At 40.3% G+C, this 17,410-nt stretch overlaps 1 protein-coding gene and 1 long non-coding RNA gene across 3 annotated transcripts in view; one reads left to right on the forward strand and one right to left on the reverse strand.

Annotated features, from left to right (window-relative positions):
- LOC123975154 (troponin C, skeletal muscle-like) overlaps positions 1–16,981 on the reverse strand; it is a 23,812-nt gene extending 6,831 nt beyond the window's left edge. The window contains exons 1-3 of one of the 2 annotated variants that reach the window (XM_046056372.1): positions 16,850–16,981; positions 1,384–1,438; positions 880–1,023 (exon numbers count right to left, since the gene is read on the reverse strand). In XM_046056372.1, coding sequence (XP_045912328.1) covers positions 880–1,023; positions 1,384–1,393 — 154 coding nt within the window. In that variant the 5' untranslated portion in view covers positions 1,394–1,438; positions 16,850–16,981. Of the gene's footprint in view, positions 1–879; positions 1,024–1,383; positions 1,439–10,801; positions 11,386–16,849 lie in introns of those variants that run through there. The other variant, XM_046056370.1, reaches the window with a different exon arrangement.
- Positions 6,065–8,096, forward strand: LOC123975155. The gene is made up of 3 exons (XR_006825992.1): positions 6,065–6,301; positions 7,299–7,439; positions 7,564–8,096. It is a non-coding gene; the product is annotated as an uncharacterized LOC123975155 (long non-coding RNA).
- Positions 16,982–17,410: the final 429 nt, after the last annotated feature.

The raw sequence follows: 17,410 nt of genomic DNA on the forward strand, positions 1-17,410 counted from the left end.
GCATTTTGAAGTCTGAAAATAACCCTGATGATGTCATCAGGGTTATCTTGAGTAAGGCTTGAGACTTCAGAAATCTGACAATAAATCTGTATCATCAGCGAGCAGCAGTCCTTCTTGTCTTTTGTCTTTTATCACCAGATCTTAAGGAAGGCAGGATCAATTTTAGGGAGCCCCAGCCTATCTTCTCTTTTAATCTTATCTTTTCAGGTCAGAGGTAACGGGTTTCCAGGGCCAAGTGCAATAGATTTCCAATATTTTCTTTTGTCCCTAATGCAATAAGCATGCACATTAAGGTAACTTTTTTATGCACTTTCTGCTCATACTTAGCACTGCAGCACTTTATCTTATCTAATCCTATAAAATACATCTTATAGATATTATTGTTGTGCTGTTATGTGTACACTGACATTGCTTATCTGTGCTCTGCTGCAAGACAAATGTCCCTTAGTAGGAAAATAAATAACTCAATTAACTGAACTGAAAATGCTATTGAGTTGCTTTGTGGGTGTTGCCAACCATTTTGGAGCTTGACTGATACTGAGAACTATAAGTCAGGATATCTTAGCCTCTGCTGCTTAAAATTTGACCATTCTTTTCTGAATCTGTCTCTGCCCCAGCTTTATAGAAGTAAATACAAAATTGCTGAAATTGCTGAATATTTTAATGCTTAAAACATAGCTTTGTCTTCTGGCTTTCCTGTTGAACTGCAGTAAATGGAGAAATTAGTTATTCTGCATCTGCTGTACAGACAATAGTACCAGGAAACAAAATAAAAATCTAAACAAGCAGCTTGATCCCATCATTAATCCTTAAATGCCAATGCATTAGGATGCAAGATCCGTTGTCCGTTTTCTATTTGTTAGTCACACATTATCTCACCATCCTCATCGACCTCCTCAATGATGGCATCCAACTCCTCCCTTGATGGGTTCTGGCCCAGCATCCTCATCACAGTACCTAACTCCTTGGTGCTGATGTCACCGCCACCGTCTGTATCGAACATGTCGAAGGCAGCCTTGAACTCTGGACGAGAGAAGAAGATACTTCAAATTTGGTTGAAACTGGCAGAAAATCATTTCTGTACTTGTGCTCTAGAATGTTACATTTTGGAAAGTTACAACAGCTCAGAAATACTCATTTACTGCTGTCTGAAAAAATGGCAACATGTGATTCATTTATTACACAACACAAAGGGCCAAAGGGAACAAAAATCCGTCAACTGGTGCAATTTCTGAGAAGGATTTTCATAAAACCATTTCTAGTCACCATATTCAATCTGAATCGTTAAAAACAGCAGGAAGCTGTTGAAGCAGGTGAAAATCAGCAGAGGAACCTAATCAAGTGTAATCCACCAATTGATTATTTTAGGGAAGCGGTACAGACCTGCAATCATCTCCTCAGTCAGGAAGGAGCGGGCATCGCTTTGGGCGTCAGTGGGCTTAAAAAGCAGAAAAGGTAGGAAGGGAAGTGGTGAAAGAAGGAAATGAGAGGTAGACAGAGCGAGAGAAGTTATCGTTCCTGTCAGCTGTATGAAACATGAAGCTGTATAACGATATCACATGTATGGTTATTGCCAGAACAGGATGTAAGGAGTGATTTTGAAAATAAGACAGCTGATGAAGAAAATAATCTTCATCAGGTGTCAACCACTCACACACACACATCTGGAGGCTGTTAACTAGCATCACATGAGCTGTCTTAAGAAGTAAGACATTTATTGTGTTTACAGCCCCCTGTGATTTGAAAACCTGTCAGTCTATATAATAATAATAATAATAATAATAATAATAAAAATAATAATGATAATTTCTTAGCCCATTTCCTACAATCCTGTGCTGTAGATTACTGGTGACCACTTTTCAAGTGATACTAAAGTGTAATTGACTTTTTTAAAGTGTTCTGCTTTTTTGCAGTATGAAAATTAAGATGCAAGTTGTATCTTGTTTAACTGTTTGGTAGATTAAAATCATAGCTGCATTTAAACTCCATGATAAAAAATAGTGGAAATAAATACTTGCCTGGAAGGTAAAAAAACATCTAACAAATACATCATACTGTCATTATTGGTAATATACAGTATGCCTGAGTTGAATTAAATATGTGCTAAACGTGTATTTTTGTATGTTTTAGTGGGATAAAATATGCTTAAAAGTTCATATGATCCTCCACTGGTACACTCTGGTCACTCTAACTCCTTATAGTTAAGCCTTGTTTCACCATCGAGCCAGAGAAAACCAAAAGAGAAACCTAAAGCCTGTGACAGAACTATCTATGACAAAGTAACAGCCAAGGACTGGAAATAGCCTTATGTCAGGTAAGAAGTCATGTTTAATCCTCTGCCAGCTGTCTGTACTTGTTAATGATGGTTCTTAAAGGGGAACACCACTCAATGTCAAACATGTTATTACCACATTAAGACTTTTTTTTTTAATCAGGAAGACGTGGCAGATGGCAGAACGTCGATGTTTTATGCTGAAACTGGTTTTAATCTCTGCTGTTCCAGTCTGAGTCAACAACGTGTATCCTTCCCACTGGCAGTTGTTCTCCCAGTCTTTCCATCTTTCCAGTTTGTTCTTATATCCAAACCTTATGTCTGATGACATCGCTGTTTACACTGCACTGTAGGTCACACAGCCAATGGGAATCTTTCTTGACAGTCTTAATCTTGTTTATAATGCAAACAATTTGAAACGGCAAGAACAACCATCAGTACTTGTCCCAAACATTGTTTTAGTTTTCTAAAAGGAGAGTTGTTGAGAACTACTCACTAGTCAAATTGAGTGTTATTCCCCTTTAATTGTTACATAAACTCCACTGTACTTCAGGAGCACAGTAACTTATTTTCCCTCTTTGCTTACCAGAACCTCATTAATATCATAACATATGGAAGTTTACATAAACCCACTCATTAGTTTATGCTAAAGCTATTTTTAAGGTGAGACGTGGGAGAGGATTTGAGAGGGATTTTTTTCAAGGTGAATGTCAGAAGTTAGGACTCTCTTCTCACTTTACTCAGCTGTGTACTTTCTATTTTTAGTATCACTCCCTCCAACCTAAATATCAATAATATTGAGTTTAGTTACAAAGTAATGGAACACAAAAGCAGAGTAAAATCACATCAGTCTGTAAACAGCGAAGAGGAATTACAGAAGTTTCCAACAGACGGTTACCAGTCAGGAAAATATGTTTCTCTGTCTGTAGCAAACATCATAAAACCCAAACTAATTTCCCCAAAATTCAGGAATTCCAAGAGAGAAAACATCCCTAGTGAAGAAATCCAGCTGATAACCCAGCTGTGCTGCAAACGAGGGCTTGCTGGGTGAATGTGGCTGAGCAGAAGAAGTTTTTCATCATAAATTAATTTCCATCTTCTGTTATCTGGCTTCCTTCCACATCAGTTGAAAACAAAAGCAAATCCTCAAAGATTCACTAAAATTAAATTTCCTTCTCCTTGTGGTTTCCATTTTACCTCCTTGACAGTTTTCGGATTCTTACCATGGCGGCTGGCTGTGTTGAACAACAGACACCAGGAAAAACAACAGATGTCGGGGAAAGAAAGTCTCCCTTCACAGTTCAGGTTGCACTGTGGCTTTCCTCCCCTCCATAAGTACCCTCTCATCCCAGGACACCTTTACTGAAAATGATCAGGATTGGGTAAGCGGCCCCCTCCTCAGACAAGAGACAGCCAATCAAATCCAACTTTAGTTTGTGCCCTCGTACAATCTCCTGATGGACATCCCCTTGTGTGGCACACTCTAATCAACCATATTTAGATAACAGACAAGCTCAGTGACATTTATTTAAAAAAAAAGAAAACACAGTGCAGGCATCAGGCAGCTGGAGGTTATTTTGGCAGAGGATCAACTGAGCATCTCAGTGCAGATAGACACTTGATTTCACATACTTTACAAGAACCATGCAGGCACGCTCACACACATCACATGCACGCTCACACACAGATTAACACCTCCATGCGTGCACAGATTCTCCACCCCTTTCGTAGTGTCCGTTAACCCATCTATCAGCCTGTCTCCCTGTCCTCACTGCCGCTGACTTGCCCTTGCACTTATGACATTGTAATTTAAGAGGCGTGCAAATGGACTTTTCACAATCTCACACAGCTGTACCCCATCTTTAACCATTTTAACTGTTGGGTTCCCAATCCATCAACAAGTAAACAAACAAAACCATCTCATATAACCACAAACTCGCGACCCAATTAGTATGTCACTCAGTCTCAAGGCTTACTGGAGAACTGAAGTGAAACCAGAATTCTGTTCCCGTAAATAACTAATAATCCAGCCTTGGAATGTAACCTTGATCAACAGTATGTCATGTGGCTTGCTTCATATAATTAGGTAAGAACCAAAGTTTTTGGAAAAACTTAGTCAATCTTCTGTTTTTCAGCGGCCTTTACAAAACCCCATCCCCTACAAGCCCAGCTAGACCTTGATATTTAGCAGGTCTTGTTTACCATGTTCACCATCTTAATTTACTGTGTTAGCATGCTAATACTTGCTAATTAGCTCTATATACAAAGCATAGCGGAGGCTGATGAAAATATCATTAGTTTTGCAGGTATTTGGTCAAAATTCTTTGACACAGGGATGGGAAAGGATCACCAGTTATTAGAATTCCTCCTGAGCGGAACGTGTCTGTCCCAAAGTTGAAAGCCAATCCGTCAAGTAACTGTAGCAGTTTGAACCGAAGTTCAATATCACCCCTAACCCAGTTATTAAAAAGGAAACTAAACTAAAATAACAAATTCAAATTCAAATGAAAGTAAATGACTAATTACAATCAGCACATAAGAGTGATATATACAGTAATAATCAAACGGGTGCAATGCAAAACAATAATTAACAAACACAACATATTAGATAATTAACCCAGCAAGAAGAAAAGGAAAAAAAATCATGGTAATGTCATTAGTTTAGCTTTCAAATGAGACAATTGTTTTTCAATCTTTTGGCACAACTTATTCAAATACACACTCAAGCCTCAAGCTCAGGGGTGTACTTGGTGGCAAAAACACACACAGACTTCCTGTGCTGTCTATACATATTTTCTTCCTCTCCTCTGTGTAAGGGATTTCATATGGCGAAAATTTGCCTGCACATAATAAAAAAATTTATTTGATATTCATAGCCAGGGTTGGTCAGTATTTATGATACATGTATTTAAAATACGTATTGGGAATAGTATTTTTTTGTTTCATATTGTGCATCAAAATACTTTAGTGTTTTGTAGTTTAAAATATTATAAAATACTTTGTGAGAAGTCTACATGATGACATCATTAAAATGCTGCCTCTGATTGGTGCTTGCTCAGTAATTTGCTCAGACTTGTTGAGATCAGAACAGACAGATCCAGACCAAAAGAAGAAGGTGAAGGTGAAATATGTGTGGGTTTCCATCACTTTCCATCCATTTTTAGCATAAATTGCTTCAATTATTAATAGCTCATGTTAAGTTTTGGTGTTCATTTTAGTAGCCTAGGCTAAATCATTGGGTACGTAATGTTCTAACTAATTACTTGACCTGAGAAGAAGCTCACATATTAACATTAGCTTTCTACTTCCAGCCTATGTTAGGTTTTCATCAGTAGTGCAGGTAAAAAAAAGCGTTTCAGAGTTGAGCAAACTGTTAAACATTAAACTCTTACTTTAAAGCAACATTATGCTGCTATATAAATAAGGACAGCTGGACATTTGTTGTAATTACATTACCATCAAGAACTAGCAAGTCTCCAACTTGGCTAGCACACCCAAACATCAAGCAAATGCAACAACACAAGACATAGCAATATTAGCTCAACTGTGTAGACAGAAAGAAGGCCAGCTCGGCGTCTGTCTTGCAACCTTTCATGTCTAAAAAGCTCTCGTCAATGTCCAGCAGCCTCTTGCATTGGCCACTCTCTTTTTCATATAGCTTGCTTGCTGAAGAGTTTTGTTGATGCTTTGTTCTCACAATAGAAATCCTGCCCGTGACGTCAGTGCTATGTGGTGCCAGGCCGAGCTCGCACGGCCCAGAGAGGCAATGACAGTAAAGAATCTCAACCTGTTACAAGTCAGTGACCAATCTAAATGATTTTGAAGCTGTTTTTTTAGATTTTAAGATAAAAATACTGCATAATGTTGCTTTAAAACCAGTTTTCATCTGGGTGATCACAGGGATATGTATCAATATTTGATGGTTGCATCTGTCAGATTTATCGCCTGAGAAAAGCTGTTTCTCTCAAAAACTGTCCGATTAATCAGCTGAGTCAGTGTACTGGTGCAAAGCAGGCCGATACATAAAAGGTAAGCAAAGTGATTTCATAGTACCTTGGAAATGTATTTTAGAAATGCATTGATGTTATTTTGCCCATCCCTTTCCATGGCTCCTTCAGGATAAACTGAATCTAGGGCCATCATCAGGTCAAAATTTTGCCAATTCTTTGGTTTATGCGCAAATTCGTGCAAAATAACGTTCCCAAAAGCCTCACCTGCACTTTGTGTATTTAGTGCAAATCAGCAAACCTTAGCATGCTAACATGGTAAACTACAACAAGTCCTCTAAATTAAAGGACAAAATACATTTTCCTTGCCCCCTAGAATGACACATAAGCATTTTCGCTATTGTCACGGCGACATTGTTTCTTCCAAGGTCGTACAAATCACTGTAAGAAAGGTTTTTGTTTTGTTTTTTTTTAAATCGGACAACGCTATGGTTAAAGTTTTGTTAGGTTTAAGGAAATATCAATGTTCGGGTTAAAATTAATACTTTGGTAAGGTTGGGGGACATTTGTCATAGTTAAAAAAACAATGGTGGCTGTTCGTAGGAAACAGGAAATGAGGAGCGTTCTCCTGTGTTAATGTCTGATGTTTTGTTGGCCCAACCACCTCGTAAAATAACACGGTGACTGTGGCTAACAGCATGTTAGCATTGTGTGACCATAGCATGCCGATATTTGCATTTGTTTTTGAACTGTCTGAATGGAGCTCGCAATATGGAGGGGATATATTTCTTATTTTTGAGTTTTTAAAAAACAAACACACATTTGCTGTGTATATGTACATGCTGTCCATGTGCTGTGATTATATAGGGCAAAGGAGTGTTGTGTTGTGTTGTTGAAGACATTAAATACATTATTTAAAACAAATACTATGGATTCTCCCCTTCTCTTTACTACAAACTCCATACCTTTTCTCCATACTTTTATTCTCTAGACAACACTCCTCTCCCTTTTGCTATTCTCTATGTTTTGATCTGGATCATCTTCTTTTTCCATCTTAACCTCGTCTCACCCCCCCTCAGGGCCACAGAGTAAGATCAGCTTCAATGCCGTCCAACTTATGTCACGGCCCTCCATGAGTGCCCGTTTGGTTCCTGACTGACAGCACCAGCTGATGCTCTCCCCGACTCAAGAATTTCCAGGAGTGCTCCCCCTCTAGTTTGGTGAGAGAAAAAGGTGGAAGATTTTTGTTTGCAGAGAAATAACGAAAGACCATGAGGACATTGCTTGTTCTGTTTTAATCATTCTTCTTTTTCTCTTTCTTCCTTCATCTCCTCCTCTTTCCAGCCTCTTCTTTTCTACCTCATTCTATTCCTGGACATTCCCCGGGGGAGCAGCTGAACCTTCTAGACAAACACACCCTATATAAGGCTGGAGGTATGCCATCACTCCTCCCACTCCAGCCCTCTATCCCTCCATTATTCCTCTTATGCCTCTCTCTGTCCCTTTCCTCACTATCCCTTCTCACTGGCCACCCTTCTCTATGCCTCTCCAACAACCATGTCACTCCTTGATGTCCTTTACCCCCAATGCAGTGATGTTCAGGGGTACTTCAAAAAAATCACTAACAAAAAACATTTGAATGAGGCTTACAGTTTTTGAATTTGTGTTGGGACTGCGTCAGAGAGGAGTATTGTTTGTAGTAGTAGTATTTTGATTTCAAGTGTTCACATGAATCAACTCTCTTCAGTTGGAACAAGTGAGCACAACTACAAAATCATATATTTTAACAGATTCAGCTCACTTTCAAAACCCAAGATCTTTCTCAGTTTGTGTGATACCTCATTAAAAACCTTTTGAATCTTGTGACAAACCACCAACAGTGAGTGAAGCAGCTTGTCTTTGTTTAACACTTAAGAAACCAAACAAGGGGTCCCCAACAAAAAGGGGGATAATTTATTTTCACTATCCAAAAGTAACAGAGTAACAGAACGCAAGACTATTTTGGTCATGGGTTTCATATACTTTCTGGAATAAAACATCTAACAGCCAAAATCCTGTCAGATGGGCGATCCGAGGACAACATTTTATCAAATAGGGGTCCATGGTCTAATTTGTGTCAGTTTAGGGGTCCTTAATGTGAAAAGGTTTGAGAACCACTGAACTGGAGAATATAAATAAATTGCATTTAAAAAAATATTCAGACCCCTTTCCCTTTCTTTATGTTGTAGATTTATGCTAAAATTGTTCATTTTTTCAAATCATGAAACCATGATTTTAGCATTTTTAGCAAATTTATTAATAAGAAAAAAATGGAAATATCTCATTGACATAAGTATACAGACCCTTAAAGGGGCTTATGTAGTAGGGAGTGACCCCGAATAGTGGAAGATTCGATGATTTGATAAAAGGAGCCTGAATCTCACAGTCAAATCTTCCCATAGGCATTATAAAACAAGGAACATGCCATTTATTTATTTTTTTAACATAGAACTAGTGGTTTTCTCCCAGTAAGTTAATATACTGTCTATTATGATATAAATATCAACATATAATACTGTAAAAAAATGTGAACAGAGACTTTTAATAAAAGTACATAAATAAACCCAAAATTGGAACCCTAACACTTAAGGTAGGGATGTGTGCATAGTGTGTGTGTGTGTGTGTGTGTGTGTGTGTGTGTGTGTGTGTGTGTGTGTGTTAGAACAAGGGAAAGAGACAGAGCACCAGCAGCACCGGTGTTGTGCAGGGTTGTGCGTGAACTTTGCAGGACGTTCGAAACATTTATCACCACAGATGAACCACACGAAGAATATTATATTGTTTTTTTAACAGTAACGTTACTCAGAATAGATCCGCGAGGAACCGTGATGTGCATGCAATTCTCGGTGAGTCTCCCCCCTCCCCCAAACCACACACAGACTATAGGCAAACCTTCACAATTCTGATTCGACTATGTAAATCCTTAGTCAGGGAAATAACTCTCTTATTAATGAATAAAAATATTTTTACTGCCATTTTGTAAACGAGCTGTAACCTCACTTAGAACTGAACAACACGCCTGTTTTCTCTGTGGCTCGCAACAGCCTTATGTGAAGGTATCGGCTCCGGATCTAGCTGCATGCACGCTCCCAACCCTCTCTCTGACTACAGCGACAACATGCAGCCCACTAACACCACAAAACAATTGGCACCAGGCTCAACACAGACTCCAACACAAACTCCACGAATGGATAAAAAACAACAATAAATTCAAATAAAATAGCCCATCAGTCCAAACAGAATCAAAGAGATATCGGGAGAGAAAACTGTCAACACTATTGAATTCTGGTATAATTTATATTGTCACCTGCTGCCTGAGTTTTGGATTTCTATTGACATAGCCTAGATAAAAAATATTTCCACCATAAATTGACGCAGAAAAATTCACCACAGCACAAATCTGAAGTCGGTCGGACTAAATCTATAGGAGGAGTTTGTTGAAGTACAAAGTGTGCAAATCGTTTCGGGTATGGCTCCAAGAGGCTTTTTTGTAGGTCTGGACATGATACACCTACCACAAAAATTTAATACACATATGTGAAACTTTTTCCTAGCGAGCCATTTTGCCACACCCATGTGCGAAACCCATAAAATACAAAAACTTTCGCCGCTCCTGAATTTTGTGCAAAGTTTGGTGAGTTTTCGAGTATGTTCAGGCCCCCAAAATTGAGGTTACTTTGCAGAAAAAAGAAAAAAATAATCCCTTCAGTATCAATAGGGACCTCGCATGGTTCGTGCTCGGGCCCTAATTATAGAAATTGCACCATGCAGCATAAGTCCTGCCTCAGATGTATGACTGTCTGACCTCTGCACTGCAGTTACCAGCATTCAACACTGGGAGTCAGTCTGCAGCTTTGGTCACAAAAGATGATTTTCTGTCATGAGCCAGAAGCATTTTGGCTCATCTTACATCTTTCTCTGTTGGTGGTGGTGTCTAACAGAGTGGGGAACGTTCATTTATTAAGTTTCTTAATGTGATTTTGAATATCATTTAAACGAATTCTATTTGGACTTTTTGTAGCAATGCTTCAAATGTATGCAGCATTCTGAATATAGCATGCTTCTATTGAATCTCTACAGCTGCTTTTATCTGGATCAAACAGGTATGTAACATTTCTTGTAACACAATAATCAGCCATGACAATAATAGTAGCCTACTGTTGTTGTTTATATTGGGAAAAGTGACTGTAGCCTAGGATAGTTGTTACATTTTTGACATTTCTGTCTGTATCTTGTCTTGCATTGTCTCCCGTTCGTGTCAGGACTGTGCAGCAGTACAACCTTGGGGAGAACTGTTACACTTCCACTAACATTTGAACATAATAAAGATATAAACATTTTCTTGAGGTAGGTTTTTCATTGGTGTTACAACCAACCCAAACTATTGTAGCCATGAACTTACTTTACAGCACTGAACTAAAACATCAGCACTAACAACATGAAAGATACAAAGACACACAATTAATTGGATTTAAGTTTGGTGAGTTTAAGCAGGTAATGCAATAACAAAAATAAATCAAGTAAAAAAAATACATTCCCTTACCTCAAAATTTGTTTTTTTCCTTCTAAAATTGACTGTGCCTGCCACAGGGTGCTACTTTTTCACATGAAGAATACTTACTAAACTGAGTCTACACAGAGCGAATCAGGTGATTCGCAACTTGTTCTTGATTGGTGAAATTGGACGCGTTACGACTGACCCATGTTATAACCATCCCTGGTCTCCCATGATTTATATCTGGGTTATCTATAAAATAAAGAAAAGATCTCTTTTGCAATGTGATCAGATGATAATGGTTCACAGACAATGCTCTTCGCTACTACACCAAATCACAATATGTAAGTATATATAATATAAACTTTAATATCCAAATCTATTTAGTGATGTCTCCGATGCTATGTCCTTTTGATGTCCTTTTGAGATTGATGTTCTTTGGTTATGTCTGGCTATGTTTTTTTTTCTATCAGCTGTATTCTCTCTTGATCTCAATGAGATGACCTGATTAGGTAGTACATATAAATAAGGGGAGTGGTGTTCAACTTGAGGCTTTTGGTGGTCTGACTCCATGCTGAGACACTTCATGTTGGTTTTTCTGTCATTTGTCACCAGTCTGTAATTGTGTCTCTTGCATTATTTAAAAAAAAAATGGTTTGGCTAAAAATAAAAATGAAGTCATTAAATAACCTTTTAGTAATACAGTATGAGCTGCAATAACTTTTTGGTAAGTGGAAAACCAGAAACTGGTTGTACTGGCCCCTTTAAAGGTATTTCAACCAACCCAACAACTGGTTAAAAGGACTGTGTTGGTTTGCACTGAGCAGGTAAAATAATGAAGAGCCATAAGGATTATTGCAAAATAGATAATTTCTTTATTTTATATAGCTATAAACCAGCCGTAAATAATGTTAATTAGGCTACAGTCCATTTTCCAAATATAAACAGGATATTAGACTGCAAACACTTCTTTGACCACAATTGTGTTTATTCCAACAAGAAACGTTAAAGTTGGACCTTTCCTATTACCACAGACACAAGTAGCCTATTTGCACCTTATAACGGTTTGATCCAGATAAAAGCAGCTGTAGCCGTAAAGACTATAAACTGGGCGACAGCTACATCTCTAACACGCTGCGCGCGCTCCCGCGGATGGCCCACTCCGTTTTCGGCGGACCATAACTTTTTGGCAAGACAGGTGTCACAGCAATAAAAAAAAAACAGTGAAGGTATTGTGCTGGAACACGGGTGGGAAAAGTTGTAAACAGTAGTAAGTGAATACAGCGTGTCGTTCCTCTTCATCAGGTTGGATTACGATAGTATAAAGAGTTACACTAACGAAAAATTCCAGATAAAAAGGCTACATGGCCGTAACCAGTGAGGTCAACTAGGTCCCAGGTATCGGAACTCCGTAATTCTATGTAGGCTATAGCCTATCAATACAAAAATCCAATAATAACCATCGATAACACGATTAACATAAATAAAGGCTTAGGGCCATGCGGAAGTAGCTGATTACACGGTCGCAGCCCTGAACCCTGGTGAAATAGGGTGAAGCGTATCCCCATTAAAAGACACGCTGTGCGCATTTACGCACGAGCCACAGCAGCATAACTTAGGCTAATATTTAGATATCTCGACACGCCGACAGGATCGGTCAGACTCTAATGTTAATTAATATTCTGTGTTCTCCTACACATCCAAAAGGTGACAGTGAAACTGTTTGGAGTACTAAAGTGACCGTCTACCTCATCAAATCTGAGTTCCATCAGAGCGTCTAAACATAGATTATAGATGCTAGAAGGTTAGTTTCTTCTAGAGAGTTTCCTCTATCTGTCCTGTCCCTGTTTGTTTTGTTGCCTAAATCTCCCACGGTATTTGCTGTGACATTACTGCGCATGGAAACGTCTAAAATGATTTACAGCAGACTCTCTTATCACTCAAGTAATGTTTTAGAGAAAGAATTCATACATACAAGTAAGGAAACCGCTTGGAAAGATTCAAGGACCGGGAGAATTGGGATAAATCTGTGAAAAATAATTAGTTAGTGGGGGCGGGTGGATGATTTTAAATTGGGCCTACATGAGTATTGCCAGACCTGCGATGGACTGGCGACCTGTCCAGGGTGTACCCTGTCTTTCGCCCGATGGCAGCTGGGATAGGGTCCAGCCCCCCGCGACCCTGTACGCAGGATAAGCGGTTGATGATGATTTTACTCAGGCTGTATTTTATGCAAAGTTTTTCTTTGAATAAAGTGAGCAAAATATTATGGAAAGAGTCCACCTGTCACATATTCTACTCATGCAAGTGAGTCAACATACACAACGCACACAAAAGAACCCTGGAACTTGAACACTAGCCTACCGGATATATTGATTGCACCTGATACCCACAATGACAGAGCACTAGAGACTTGAAACATTTGAATGATCAAATTCCGAAGGGATTCCTTTTAACAAGACCGTAGCTCCCCTGATGGACCTTGCGTAAATAGATTCCTATAGATTGTGTGTTTCTTTGACGATTTACTTTAATGATTATAGAGGCTGCTGTCAGTTCATCCTGACCGATCATCTCGGAGTGTGGGAAATTCAAATAATCAACAACGTTATGCTGCTGTACCTCGTGCGTAAATGCGCACAGCGTTGTTTTTAATGGGGAGACGATTCAAGCTGTTTCATCCATTGCTGCAGCAACATGTTCCACACCTGATGTAATTAAACACCTCGATGACGACTAAGATTACGTGCACAACAGAGGTTATGTGGGTGGATATGCTGAACGATGTGGGCCAGTGAGGTGCACAATGCCTCTGCCAAGAAAGATGATTACAACAACACAGGCTACTTAGACCAAAATACTAACAGTACCCGTGATCACCCATAACCCCTGATGACGGCCATGGAGTCGCACAACCTCACCGAGCAGTGCGACTGGTTCAGTGAGGAGAACCGAACTGAGCCGCGCGTAATTAAGCGTCTGGACGCTGCCGAATGCCTCTTTCTATTTATACTGCCCCATGGACAGACAGTTCCAGCACTGATATGCATTTTTTTGTTGCTGACTCTCTTCTCGTTCGTGGTTAACGGGCTTAGTCTGTTCGGACTTGGGCAGTCTGATGACCTCTCCTGGGAACCGCGCTTTGCTTTCCTTAAGAATCTGATTTTGAGCGACCTCGTCCAAACTGTCACTTTCGGTCCGGCGGTCATTCACTCACTAGTCCAACGCCGGACCATGGCATTCAGCTCCTGGTGTTACGCTCAGTATTTTGTGGGGACCGTCAGCATTTTCTCCAGCCTTGTGACCATCACCTGCATGGCGCTGGAGCGCTACTTGTATGTGTGCCACGCCATCCACTATTTGGTCATCCTCACTCAGGTGCGCCTGCGGCTAGTCCTGAGCCTCATTTGGGTTTTCTCCATCTCCGTCAGTACCGTGAGTATGGTCTTGCTTCACATGGGGAACGGTGGTGGGAATGAACAGGTCACCTGGGGGCTTCTGTGCGAGCCGGACATGGTGGAGCAGCACATGGGTTTCCCCCGAGGCGCTGCCGTCTTTCGCAAACTCATCGGCTCCTTTACCCTGCTGCTGTGCCTGCTGGTCTACGCGTTCTGCTACTTGAGGATGTACCAGGACGCTCGCAACGCGGTGGTACCGTTCAACACGGTCAACACCACAGCGCGCAAGACTGTGGTGTTCTACTGCGGCATGTTGTTCCTGCAGCTGCTGCCGCTGATACTCAAAGCCATCTCGGACGCGATGCGGGAGTTTGAATCTCAAAGTGTCAGCGAGGCGAAACTCCACATGTCCTTGCTGGTAATGCTTTTAGTGCCACCGTGCATCAATCCGTTGGTATATGGGCTGAGGAACCTGGAGATGAAGCAAGCGCTACTCAGACTGTTCCGTTGGTGGATAAAGAAGAGGGGTGTGTGTGAGTGGAGGGGATAATAACTGGGAACATTGTGCGTCAAAACTAAGCTCAGGCTTATTATTCAGACACTATCAAAATGAGTATGCACAACTAAAACTACAGTTCCTCTATAAACCTTTGCAATTTCCATACCATAAAAGTGGGACAACAGCTGCAATCCGGGAAATTGGAGAAGAGGAAGCCAGTTCAATTATGTCTGTTTACAATTCCATTTTATGACAATCAAGTAGCCATATTTTAATTGGTGCTGCTATGAAAAGCCTTGAAAATGCGGCAGATGCTGTTTTCGAAATGTAGCCTATATAGCCCCCATATGTTTTCAGAAATACTTTGCCTCTGGAGTATGGGATGCTACATTTGTCAAATAGAGCTTTCTTTCTCTCAGATTTATCTTTTAATTAAGTGATTTAAAATTAATAGTAATGCTCACCACTACCACAGAGCTTCTTGAGCTTATTGTAAAGCATAAATTAATCAATGGGCTGAGGGGCGCCTTTTCCCAAGCTTTGTCTGAGGGGAGGCCCACAGTCTCAGACTTTGAAAATCCCTGTAATAAATGATAATGGCGAACAGACTGAGAGATGCTATATTATCGAATCATTATATAATGATTAGTTCATAAATAGGCTATCTGTGAATCGACATACCGACCACTTCTGAATAGCAACTTAGCGGCAAATAGCTAGTAATGACTAATTACTTAATCAGTAGTTACTACTTCATCATTACCAGTCTATTACTTAGGCTAACCCTTTTGTGCCCCCCTTGTACCACTTCACTTGAGGGGGGCACAAAAAAGAGTCACCAGGCAGTGTCTAAAGACTTACCACCCCACACAGCACTATATTTCTGGTCACTTATTATTTTTTATTGGCACTAATGTTGGTGACAAATAGTGCATCAAATAGAGTGAGTTTTGTCAAGAAAATTTGAATCAATTTGAAGGAGCAGCAGTTTGCATTAGCAATTCTCCAGCAGTGCCATCCCGTGTCAGTTGGATGAAAATTATAAAATAAACATTGAAAGACGAAATTAACAGGAATACAGGTGTTTGTGTGATTGGAGATGTCACGATTTATATAATAGTGAGCAAAATATTGTGGACAAAAGTCGACCTGCTCTGAGCAGGTGGGCAGCATTTTTTGGGCACACTGCGAGTAACCAGGATACCTAATCGCCGCAGACGACGAAATAGTCAGTACGCCCTAGTTGACACCAAAATAGATCCCCGAGAGTGCGTTTCAACAAAACAGGAAAACACAGGATTTACAGGCAGTGTTGTGTGGTCAAGGGAGCCAAGGCAGGCAGTGCCTTCCATGGCTCCCTTTTAAATCACATTTTCTAACCCAATAATATTTCATATAATAAGCTTGTATTGTATTATCAATGAGCCAATGTGTGGACGAATGCTGGATACTTCAATCTGAACAACCTGCCCACAGTTTTGACTATGCTGGATGTTGTGGCTGAGAAAGACGAGAGACATTTATGTACATCAACTGTACTGTATGGAACATCAAATAGAGAACAGAATGATCTGAGTAGTGGACATAGGGAGTTAAAGCATTGCTGCCCCTTTCATTGCTGTAGATGTGGTTGAGTCATCTGATGTGACTGAGCCCAAATCTCTGTGGTTTTGTGCCATGTGAGCAGCAGTGGGGTGAAAAAAACCTTTCTTGGATTCGAAGATATTAGCAACAACAGGAGACCAGGAATGACTTTGGAGTATGTTTTGAGTACAATAGGAAACACAGTTCCTGTGATAAACTGGTGTCACAGACATATGATGGAGTGTCCATCATGGCCTCAGAGCTGAATGGCGTGCAGGCAAAGATTAAAGAAAAAGTGCCTAAAGCTACCAACTTACTAGCCCAGTCAGCACAATGCATTTCTGAGTACAGTTTTTTAAGACAGCTGATTGACTTTCTGCCTTTGTTAGTAAATCGTTTAGCACCTATCTGCTGGATGAGACTGTACAGCATCGTGTTCCCAGGACTGCATTCATCAGATCGAGCTCTAATTTAAAGCTGGCACAAACCATTCTATTTCACCTTCCTTACCTAGGTGCATGTTTGAAATCATTGATGAGAATCCTGACAATTGGGACTGCGAAAACACTGGTGACGGCTGCCGGATTTGACTTATCGCTGTAAAAAAGAATCTACCTGTTTTTTTTTCACAGCCTTTGGATAGGATCTTCAACGAGACCGATGCTCTCGTTAGCACCGTTCACTCTAAAACGATGGATGTGCCATTATACTGTGATCGCATCAGAAGTTTGGATAGCAAGCAAGGACCCGAGCTCTCTTCTGAGTTATGTGCATGCTGCTTGTCTGTGGGGACACATTGGGAAGAGAGAGAGAGAGAGAGACAGACAGAGAGACATGTTAGTGAGTTGGGCAATTGCGTTTTACAGCGCCAGAAACCGTAATGAAAAGGACAGAAAATTGTGAACACTTGTCATAATTCGGGAGAAATGTGACCCGTGAGAGGACAATAACATGTCCTCTGTCCCTGTCACGGGAGCCTCCTGTGAAAATTGGGAGGGTTAGTAGTAAGTAGGAGCTAATCGGGGCTAACCTCTGTGGCTCTGTTTACTTCTGTACGACAGTGTGCAGCTGCATATGAGGTTGTGTTATTCCTCTGCGCATGCGGGTCACTTTCAGGCTGTGGACTGTTCACACTGGAGTCTGATATGGGCCACATATAAACAATAATGTGAACTA

Source organism: Micropterus dolomieu, linkage group LG08 (assembly GCF_021292245.1).
Source record: "Micropterus dolomieu isolate WLL.071019.BEF.003 ecotype Adirondacks linkage group LG08, ASM2129224v1, whole genome shotgun sequence".
In the NCBI taxonomy this organism is placed as follows: Eukaryota; Metazoa; Chordata; class Actinopteri; order Centrarchiformes; family Centrarchidae; genus Micropterus; species Micropterus dolomieu.